Source organism: Salvia miltiorrhiza, chromosome 4 (genome assembly GCF_028751815.1).
Source record: "Salvia miltiorrhiza cultivar Shanhuang (shh) chromosome 4, IMPLAD_Smil_shh, whole genome shotgun sequence".
Lineage (NCBI taxonomy): Eukaryota > Viridiplantae > Streptophyta > Magnoliopsida > Lamiales > Lamiaceae > Salvia > Salvia miltiorrhiza.
In genome coordinates this window covers 4,416,547-4,428,245 of record NC_080390.1, presented here as the reverse complement: position 1 = coordinate 4,428,245, position 11,699 = coordinate 4,416,547, and the positions used below count along the sequence as shown (strand labels likewise).

The window sequence follows — 11,699 nt, the reverse complement described above, 5'->3', positions numbered from 1 at the left end:
TAAACTCGTTCCATGTTGCTTATTCGGGCACCGATTTGCATAGTGCCCCTTCTGGTTGCAGATATAGCAACTATCACTGCCGGCCTTACAAATTCCCATATGACTTTTGTTACATTTGGGACAATGTGGGGCTCTTTGTTGGTTATTTCCCATCTGTTTCGGTGCGCCCTGGCTTCCATAACCTTGTGACTGGAAGACCCGTCCCTGCCATGGCCTCTTCTCGCCTTGGTTCGGGTTACTGTTGTCCCATCTCCTCTTTCCTTTGAAATTCTGATTATGATTTTGATCATGTGGAGGTGCTGGCGCAGGTATAATTGCAAGTCTTTCTCCTGGCATGGCTGCCTCAATGTCTAACGCTCGGCTGAGCGACTCAGTGTAAGACAATCCTCCGTGGCTTGCCAAAGCCATCCTAATCTCGTGCCTCAGACCGGCACAAAACTTTTCAGCCATCTTCTCATCTGTGTCAACTTGTTCCGGCGCATATCTAGACATATCGCAGAACATCCTGTCGTATTGAGTTACCGACATCTTTCCTTGTTTCAGATTGTAAAATTCAGCCTCCTTTTTCTTGCGGTAGCTCTTGGGTATATACTTGTCATATATACCGGCTTTGAATTGTTCCCAAGTCAGGTTTTCTAACTGCTCTGCTGTCATCGTTTTCATCCTTGCTTCCCACCAGAAATCAGCTGACCCAGTCAACTGAAAGGACATACAAGTCAGGCGTTCTTGGTCGGTGCAACGCAGGAAGTTGAAAATGCGTTCAATAGCGCGAACCCAAGTCTCAGCTTCTGCCGGGTCTCCTGTCCCGTTGAAGGTAGGTGGGTTCTGTCGCAAGAATAATTCCTCAATCCGCCGTTCTGGCTGAACAGGTGGTTGAACTAATTCAGGTTCTGGCCCTGCTTCTGGGTCTCTCTCATCATTACGGGGAATCCTTCCCCCTCCTCTCGGACGCCCTCGTCTTGGTGGCATTCTAATGAGTAAAAACACAAGTTATCAGCGCATTAAAATGCAATAAGGACATACTATCGTTTCTATAGTTACTCCTTAACTCATCGAGTTCTGCTCCTGCTAAAACTTAAGCGAACATATAAATAAAACATAGCGGTTCGACTTGCCGCGAAAGACTGATAGGGTCGCTACATAGACATGGGAAATTAGTATCAATGAGGACTATTTCATCAACATTTGAATCTAAATATGGTGATCTATTCAAGCATTATACATGATGAACTGGCTATCTTGCAAATTCATCATGAAAGATCTCAGTTCCAAAATGCCCTATTAATCAGCGTTTCCGTACTAATACTAGTCAAAATAACTAAGCCAACATAGGGGCATACAAAAGCATCGAAATGATCATCGTTTTTGAAATACACAAATAAGGTCCTACTAAATGCACAAGAGATTGTCTGTATGCATTACGTGCTTGACCCTTGGGTTGAAGCATATGTGTTTGACTGATTTAATCAGATAAGTATCTGTTTGTCCTTGGGTCACAGAAAATCTACCAACAACTAGTAGATCGCAATGATTCAAATAACAAATGGCAATTAGGCAAAGTGTTTCAATAATTTGCCAAACAATTGAAAATGAATAACCATAGGGTAGAAATGAATTGACTGAAAGGTCGAAACGAAATGACCTAATAGTCTGAACCCGTTTGGCTTTTCAGATGAAGGTTTAAAATATATAGGTTTAAAGACCCATATATGACGACTACTGAGATTTTGGCCATGTGGACTGGCCAGGTCCGACACAACTACTTCTCAGTCATTCGGAAATACTTTTCCGAACTTGGCAATTCTTGTTCCTTGGCTGCAAAAGGTATATTTGGTCTAAAATCACCACTTTCTTCTTAATATCTTGAACATGTCCTTGAGAATATTCTAGAGCTTCTCAAACTTGGAGTCTGCCTCCTAGTTTAATGCAATCCTTAAACATTTTCTATAGGCGAAATAAGGTAGGCTCGACCTTACTCAATAATGTTCCTCTATATGATCTTAATGTAGTACTTCTAGTACTTAGTGTTCCTTCACATAGCGCTTGAAATGCAACCATATAATTTGAAGCACTCTTCCGTGTTATTGCAAAAGACCTTCTGAATCATCACGCATTCAATAAGGAAATAGCTTTTGCTCATCTGAGCACCTTATAGGGTATGTGTCTCCATGTGTAATACTAAGTCATGGAATGACCTTAGTCAATGCTCTCATTACGGCTACCAGACTAAATGCATAATCCATGACGTTCTAACTGAGACGATGTCCTCGATAGGTTAAGGTATATATACTTATCTGGAGTATATCCTTAGGGTCTCATTAGAATCTTAATTCATTTGTTCCAGCATTGATCCACTGTCGGCGCTTCTAGCTATTATTAAACTCTAAACCATCTTTGAGAACTTCTCTCGTCTTATACACTTGCGTAAACTTTTATGATCAATCATAATGGTTGATAACTGCTAGTACCCATATCACATCTCGTCTTTCCAATTCGTAGTAGGTGATCGTAATCAATAGGGATTCTCAGTCATGTCCTTATCTATTGCGATAGGTACTGTAAGTAGAATGGTTCCGAATATCTGAAACTATAAGCTGATAGCTTTAATCGTAATATTATAACATCATATACAAAGCATTTTAACCCCTCGTAAGTCTAACTCTGAAGTTCATACATGAATCATGAAGGTTATCCTCAAGCCATATCTAGTGATAATCGAGGCTAGAAGCGAGTCTCAGCTTATTAGGGATTAGCTAACTGATTACATCAGTTGCACTCATCACTTATAAGCAATATTGTACTTAAACTATCATCGAAGGCAATAGTCGATTAGGTGCTCCGTCTTGCGTGAACAACCTGAATGAAGAACTATGCCTGCTTCAGTGATTCGTGCGTGGCACTCTGCTTGCACTGCTTTCATTGGATTCTCTTCCTCTTTCTTAGCTCTTCACCATGGCTATAGTGAAATATGACTGAGTTCCTAGCTTCTATTGTTCTTTTCGTAACAGTGATCATGCATTCTTAACGCATCTAAGTTCATTGAGATATCTAATCAATCAATAATGCATAAACTTGAATGTAAGCATCAGTACATTCATATAAAACGTGAACTTCTCAATGTTTTAAAATCATTACCACATTCTTTCTTGCTGAGCATGACGATGTGATGAAGTGCTGAGCTTTTGTCGACTGACTCTTTCATACTAGTGATCATACTAGAAAATTGGTTAACTCTAGGGTTCAGAGCAAATAAACTGCTCTGATACCACTCTGTCACGACCGATCCTAATTAAGGATAATTAAGCCGGGAAATCGTGGCTAATGGAGGGAGATTAGAAGCGGGGTAGAAAGGGGAATAATCAAACAAGAAAGGATCGTATTTCATCATTGTTAACAACATGGATATCTATAATATAACAGAGTTTTTGTCGTATAGACTCAAATAACTAACAAGTTCGGATAACTCCGACTTATCCAAAATAACATAAAACTTCTGAGTACGCAGCGGAATAAGGTTCTGATTACATGTATGAAGACATGTAACCCTAGAGTTCATTAATACATAATAAGACAAAAGAATCCCGCTCGTCACTTCATCACCATCGGCAGCTGCTCAACCTGCACATTTAGAAATATATGCAGGGCTTGAGTACAAAAGTACTCAGTGGACACGTATGCCTAATTATAAAAATACATGCTTCAAAACTGTAAATTGTCATGCCATCATAAACAGTACAGCAAGGGAGTTTTTCGCTAAAAGGCCCAAGCTTACTAAATTCATTTGTGATTCTTAAAGTTCGTCTGCAGACTAAGTTCTCTTGTAATCTATCATATCTGGAACTTTGTGCCGGAGAGGTGGCCACCTCTCACGGTCACTTGACCGGCCAACCCGCTAGATGACTCACGGTCACTGGTGTACACTAGCCCTGGCAGGATAGCTATCAACTGCTCAAGACCCGAATTCGATTACATGATTAAAGTCACATCAGATAGATATCATACTGAAATTTAAACATTTTATGGCAAGACAATATTTGAAATAACTTCAATTAATTTAGTCATGAAATAACTTGCTTGAACGTAACATTTAAACTCATTTGATATATATGAAAGTAATGCCCACCTGATAGAAATTTTCTGTGGTACAGTAGCTCCTTGACTGATTATTAATCTCGTGTTTGACCTTTATTACGAGAATATAAATAAGATACTGCTCGAATAAAATCCTCAATTAATGAGAATGCGTAATTTAACTATGCATGACTCATATTCCGATAATTATTATTCTGAGATAATAATCTGGGAAATTCTATTATAAATCCTAATTGTCGAAATAAAATAATTTAAATAAGGCTCGTCACATGAGGTCGGATAGATTATCATAATCAATCCGTTCTCATCGGGTGTTCTAATCCGTCAATTAAATAAACCCCGTTCCTCGTAGTCAATAGAAAATAAATACTTCAACTTATTCGCTTTATAATCTCATAATTAATCGGGCTTAAAAATAAGAACAAGTAATGTTATAAAATTAAAAAAAAATAAAATAAAATAAAAAGGCTCAACATAAGGCACATAAGAATCACAATCAAACATCATCAAAACATGCTCTGCTTTTACACTGACTCAACTTCAAAATTTAATCTGTTCTGACTCCGACATCTCCTGGACTCGCGACTCATACCGAAAGAAAGATCTTCGAGTCTAGTTTCATATAAAAAAAAAAAGAGTCGAAAACTCCAAGTGGTTTGAGGGATATGACGTTTTTACCACGATCTACCATGTTCGGCAGTTTTGAACAATCGAAAACTTGTATTTTTGAAAAATAGTAAACGTTGTCAAACTGGGCTCAACTTTGGTGGATATCTAAATAACACAATAAGGTTAATACCATAAAAAGTTGGAAAGCTAGATCACCCAGGAAGCTACTGAAATAAATGACTCTTTTCTCTGTTCTCTGAAATTCTCAGTAGTAATGTGCAGTTTAGGTTTTGCATTTTAAAGAAGTATCATACGAAGTTGGAATGGCTTGAAATTTTACCAGGGTACTCAAGACTCATGTAGGGACTTGCTATAAAATTTTCAAAGCTGTTAGACATCGACAAACCGTCGATCACAGTAGGTCAGTAGGCCTACGAAATTCATATTTATAAGTCCTTAAAAATAATTTATATAAATCAAGAAATAATAGTTTAATCCCAAAAATATTCATTAAAAGTCCATCCTAATTTAAATAAAGAACGGACCTCATTTAAAATAAATAGTCCCAAACTTGTTACGCACATATACTAAATCTTTCACGAAACATCCTTTAAAATAAACTTTGATACATAGAAAATAATTCAACAACTTGAGCTCTTAAGGGGTTGTTTTACAACAGACACCAAATCTACCTCGGATCTCCAAATGAGGCTCCAAAAGACATTCTGGAAACTAGACATTTCAAGGATCATTCTCCAATTTGAATCGAATGAAAAACAATTCAAACGAGCAAGATATGCCCTCTCAAAGATGGGTATTTAACAAGCAAAAATCTGTAAATTTCATATTTCCAGATTACAACCAAGTCAGTGGGCTTTCTTTAAAAATTCATATCTCCCTTTACAAAACTCCACTGGGAACCCCAAAGGTCAATCTGGAAACTAGGGAGAGATCATAACACTCTCCAGTTGGATTTACTCTAAGAACCTTCATGGTTTAGAAGATATGACTATCTAAAGTTCAGTGCACAAAAAGAGTTCAAGTTTGGCAGATTCAGAACATAAATCGGAAAAACCACTTTAAGCTTCACCAAAAATTCTAAAACTGAACAAGTAAGTTCCCAACATGTCAGTGAATATTCAGTAGAAAGATAGGCTTGCGAATCAAATATTTAAGTCGGCCTTTTCCACCTCAAAGTCGTAGGTTTGTAAAATCTACTGGATGGTACATGGAATAAGAACTAGATTTCAAGAATTTATACCGGTTGTTTCCCTTACTCAAAAATGGTGAGGCCGATGTCAAAAGAAAGATACGGGAGTCTAGAGTGACATATTCAAGTTTCAAAGGTTTTCACCGATTGAAACTTTACTTATGATCTCCCAAAGATTGTTTACCAAAAATGTATTCCAGATGGGCAGTGATGTTTACAAATTCATAAATAAATCATGCGAGCTCTAAATATTCTGAAATTTTACCAAAATATAGAAAATGTATGAAAGATGATACACAATTAATTTGAGAATTTTTGGAAACCGTTTGGATGATATGCAACTGAATTCAAAATAAAGAAGCTTAGTATATACCTCTTCAAGTTACAATTTGGAGTTGGAGGAAACTCTCTCTCCCTTTCTCAACTTCTTCTACACGTTTTGGTGAGGGAAGAAAAGACTTGATGGCTGGAACAATATGTGTTGTTGCATAATTGAGTTGGTGGTGAAAGTGGTGGGGAAAATGGTGGTGAAAGTCAAAAAGTAGATTTAGTGGTAAAATGGAGTGGGGAACAAAATTAATGGAAAGAAAAAGAGAAGAAAAAGAAAGGAAAAAAATGTAGAGGAGAATTATTGATGTATTTTCTCTGTCTCGGTGATTCTGTAACTGTAAGATGGATCGTGTGCTCGTATATGCTTGATACTGTTTATTTAAATAAATCTCGTATTTCGACATGTGATTTCTCGCTTAAATCGATAAATTATAAAATGAATCTAAATTAAATCCGTAGATTTAATTCGTTTGTTGTTCTAATATTTAAATTAAATCCGTAGATTTAATTAACTCACGAGTCAGAAATAAATCACGACTTGAATAAAGATAAAATCTAATTTCATCTTGCTTAAATAAATAACGTGACTTTGCTAAGTCAGTTATAACTCTGAAATAATATCATTAACTGCTTTAACAATATAAATTCAGGATCATAAGCTGAATTCATATTAGGATAAAAACCGTTTTCATTCACTGATGAACAAAAATAAACACTCATTACTAGATTTAAAATATATAAAAGAGCGGGTCACTACAAGATTACCATGAAATCTCTTCGCTTAATATCTGTATAAGTGGGCAAACATCTTTTGTATTAGTAGTATCTGCATTTGGTCAATTATGTAGCCTTATGTTTATTAGGCGTTATGTTTATGATCATGTATTAAGTGCCAATATTAATTTAATAGGCACTATGTTTATGTTAATGTGTTAATTGCGATTGAGAATTATTGCCATTGACAATAACAAGGCTGAAAAATAAATACAATAACACGGGTGACAATAAATTGTCATTCTGCAATCACATGAAACGGATACACGAATTATGAAATAGTGCATTACAAAGTTATGTAAAAATAACATTTTAAATTTGAAATGCGCATCAATTTTCTTTTGTGGGCTTTTGTGGTCAGATATTTTAAGTGGGCCGCAAAACACATCATATATTTCTACATGTCCACTACTTACTGGGCTGTAAATTAAAGTACAATAAATAAAAGGTTGAATTTAAAGTGGTACGAATTTTATCATTATAGGCCCTGAGTAAAAAAAATAATAATAATTATTATAATTTTAATATTACACCCTTATAGTTCGATTAAAAGTTTATAATAAATTAATAAGCTTTCAAAACTTTATTAATAAGTTTATCTAAATAACTCTTAATAGCCCCATTGCAGAAAAATAGATGAAGAAACCAAGTGTTCTTAATAGCCCCATTGCGCCTACTAGGTGTTTGAGAAAATGTCTAAGAAGAAATGAAGCTATTGTTATACTCCCTCCGTCCCAAACGAAATGGCCTATTTCTTTTCGGCACGTAGATTAAGAAATGTGTATAAAGTAGATAAAGTGGGTTGGTGAAAATTATTTAAATATTAAGTGTAGAGAGAGATTGTATTGCCAAAAAAGGAAACATGACATTTCGTTTGGGACAGCCCAAAAAGGAAAACGGCACATTTCATTTGGGACGGAGGGAGTATCTTTTTTGTGAGAGATTGATCTTCGTATAAAGTTGCTAAATATTATCATACAAAAAATTTGTGCCTTGTAAACTTTGATGCTCTTGCTGCACACTAATTTGATTTATTCATTCAATACATAATTTTTTTGTTTTATTGCTTCTTTTTTGGGTTTACAAATTGGGTGGGGTGATTTCTAACGGAAGTGGGGATTCTTGTTTCCTTTGCATGGTGAATTATTATTATTATTATTATTATTATTATTATTATTATTATTATTATTATTATTATTATTATTATTATTATTATTATTATATGATTTTAATTTTACAAATACTAATGCTATAGTTAACATATAAATTGAGTACAGAAAAATTTTATGCATATCGCATTTTTATTTTAATTTTTATATATATTTATTTAATCTTTACAGCAAGAAAACAAAATATCACAAGCCAAATAATCACTCCTATATAACCAAACAATACATGTCCATTGTTTTGTAAACAAAAGAAGGAATTATGGCAACAACGGAATTATGGCCTAAATTATCATCATTACTCATAATACTTAAATCCTAAGCAATTAACGAGTACTTCATCATGCATTAGAAATGATGAACTATTCTAGAATGGCTACTCAACTGCCGAAAAGTATCGAAATTTCCTATCAACGAAATAAATCAAAGGAAAAAACAAGACTCGTCTTCATTAATTCCATGACCTTCATTCATCGCCTCATCTGCAATAATATTAGTCAAACACATAAACGAAGAGCAAAAAAAAAATTATGTAACAAAATTTAAATAATGCTTCAAACCTTCATTTATTCGTCCATCGCTCGGCATTGTACCTCGACCTCCGGCTTCATGGTCAATTTTTCTACTAATTTTATGTCGCCGATAAGTATGTTTTTTCTCTTTCATCTTTGGATTTCTAAGAGTCCTATGCAACCCACCACCATGAGTAGCATCCCTCGCTCCTCCATTCCATGTCCCCTGACTACTACTTCTCAAATGTTTCACACCCTCCATTATAGTCCTCATATAATCATTAATTGCTTCTCGACAAACACCATCATCCTTGCATTCGGTCAATAAGTCGTAGAACATCTTCATGTGGTGATTCACAAACACCATATTACTAAATCTAATATATCCCGTCACGTTAGCGGTTTCGCAAATTAAAGAATGCCTTTGCTTACAGTCGCGTCTCCACCTGTTCAATATAAGGTGACCAGGAATAGTATCGAGGTTCATGTGAAAAAACACCCTAAACAAATGGCGGCATAGAACACCCTCTGTTTCCCACATATGACATGAACAATCAGCAAATTGGCTGCGTTGGTTGAATTTCACAACGCGATATCCATTAACAGCTGATCTAGAGGACACCTTAAATTCCAGTACGTCATTGTTCATGTCGGGCGGTTCATGCGTTAGCTTCACTTCAATTGAATGTAATGCTTCGTACTCAAACGATTTGAAGACATTACGAGTGCAAAGCTCCGCGACCTGAATTAAAATACCACTACGGTGAACAAGCATACCTGGCATACCCCGACAATATGAATCCTCTTCAAACTCTCGTCGGCGCCAATCTCTTTGCATTCTTTCAAATGCTAACACAAATTCATGTATTGACGATGAACCTGAGCATAGATATTTCAAGACTTTGTTAGTCACCTCACTACGAGAAGTGGCATGTAATCCTCCGCAGAATTTATCACATATAAAGGCAGAACTCCACCACCTGCGAAGGGTGTACATGTTGGAAAACCGCCTATTATCTGAAAGATTATATTGCTCAATCATACCATTCCAAACGATTTCAAATTGCTCGTCAGTTTCACATCCGTCCATGCAACGGTACCACAAACTCTTGAATTCTTTGTTTCCATTTAGCCTACCAAAATGATTCGCGACATTCTTATTAATATGCCACTGACAAAGCCGATGAGATGCTCCTCGAAAACACAAGTCAACACCATTCATAAGGGCCTGATCTTGGTCAGAAAAAATTACCGACGGCTCCTTGCCATACATACATTCAAGAAATGTTCGAAATAGCCACTCGTACGATTCAGTCTTCTCATTCGACAAGAACGCAATTGCAAACATAACATTCGTCCGATGATGATTGATTCCAATAAACGGTACACAAACAAGGCCATACTTGTTTGTTTTGAAAGTCGAATCCACAAATAACACATCACCAAAGTGTTGGTAATCAATCAAACAGCGAGAGTCCCTAAAAAATAAATTTTCCAAACGCCCACTATCGCCCTTCAGCTTCCAATAAAAAGAAGGATCGGTCAATCCTTTCTGCGTCAAAAACTCGTACAACTTGTTTGCATCAACATCGCTCACCTTTGACAATAATAATCTTTCACGATTAAGCTCATTATAGAGATCCTTTGGCAAGAAGCCCACATTTTTCACGGCCTCCAGCTTCGTTCTCCACAAATCTGTAGGCACAACTAACGCCAATCCCGCTTGTCGTCATCGCCATCATTAAATTTTTCTGAGAATCAGAAACATTTCGTGCGGATCTAAGCAGGTAGCTCTCCGAGGGGTCAACCAAATCGTGGTTGTGCTGTTTCGAAAATGTAGTAACTTTCCATGGACACTACTAGAAAAACGCTCATAGATAACGGATTTTATCCGTTATCTATGAGCAAAAAAACCGTTGTGTATAGTGGTGTTATCTATTCTATACGTCATACACAACGGTTTCAAAACCGTTATGTATAGTAGCATAGATAACGGTACGATGCGTCATACATAACAGTACGCATCCGTTATCTATAAAGGTTATACATAACGGTTTTTCACCGTTATGTATTAAGATTTTTCCGTTATGTATTATTATTATTATTATTATTATTTTTTTATCATAGTTAACAGTTTTTTGCACTTTTTATAACGGTTTTAACCGTTATCTTTGATAGAATACATAACGGTTTTTCACCGTTATGTATTAAGATTTTTCCGTTATGTATTAATTTTTTTTTTTTTTATCATAGTTAACAGTTTTCTGTGTACATGGACTTTTCAAGATCAGGAACTGACTCAAATGAGTTTGTCTCTCCTGAAGCTGTGCAAAAATCATTGAGATTTAGATTGAAAACAATAAAAACATTTCAAAAAAATTACCAAAAAGAAGAAGGAAAGATAACCCCCCCTCTGTGCCCCAGGGAAAGAAAAACATATGGTCAAAAGTCTTGACCCAATTTGCAATGCTATTATACATGGAGTACTTCTCCACTTGAAGTATAAACAATCCCACCATATTACAACAAGATATTGGTCTTATTAATGAATAAATATTTATTTTAGGGAAAGGGAAGAAACTGTATGGGTCTGAATAATTGCAGATTTATACTCAAATGAACAGAAAAATATCCATTTGGACATTAAAGAGCATTACATGCAGCTATTAATAACTTAATGTAGAAACTTCAGATTCCTGGTAAACTAGGGATCTCTTTAATGGAAATTTTGGCATACCCATCATATGCAATAAACTCCATTGAACAGTTCATACCCCATATAGAAGAGAGTGGCTTCAATTTAACTGAACAAAAACATTCTCAAATCTCAATGAGCCTGTGCCTCACAAACAAGTCTGATAACAACCACACAATACTACTTCACTTTTCTAATAATCCTTTGTACTTCATAGGATAAACTTATTTTCCATAAAGATCAACCACCAAAGAAAGAAATCGCCACACTCTTAAAACATATGCAGGACAAAATCGTTAGATCAAACATAT

General features: G+C 35.8%; 1 protein-coding gene and 1 long non-coding RNA gene across 2 annotated transcripts; both read right to left on the bottom strand.

Annotated features, from left to right (window-relative positions):
- Nucleotides 1-3,356: 3,356 nt before the first annotated feature.
- Nucleotides 3,357-6,984, bottom strand: LOC131022305 (uncharacterized). The gene is made up of 2 exons (XR_009101230.1): nucleotides 6,285-6,984; nucleotides 3,357-4,183 (listed from the first exon to the last, which is right to left on the bottom strand). It is a non-coding gene; the product is annotated as an uncharacterized LOC131022305 (long non-coding RNA).
- Nucleotides 6,985-8,604: 1,620 nt separating this feature from the next.
- On the bottom strand, nucleotides 8,605-10,432 carry LOC131022879 (protein FAR1-RELATED SEQUENCE 5-like). The gene is made up of 3 exons (XM_057952424.1): nucleotides 10,406-10,432; nucleotides 8,775-10,290; nucleotides 8,605-8,663 (listed from the first exon to the last, which is right to left on the bottom strand). The coding sequence occupies exons 1-3, from the start codon at nucleotides 10,430-10,432 to the stop codon at nucleotides 8,605-8,607; spliced, it is 1,602 nt and encodes a 533-aa protein (XP_057808407.1).
- Between the last annotated feature and the right edge of the window lie 1,267 nt (nucleotides 10,433-11,699).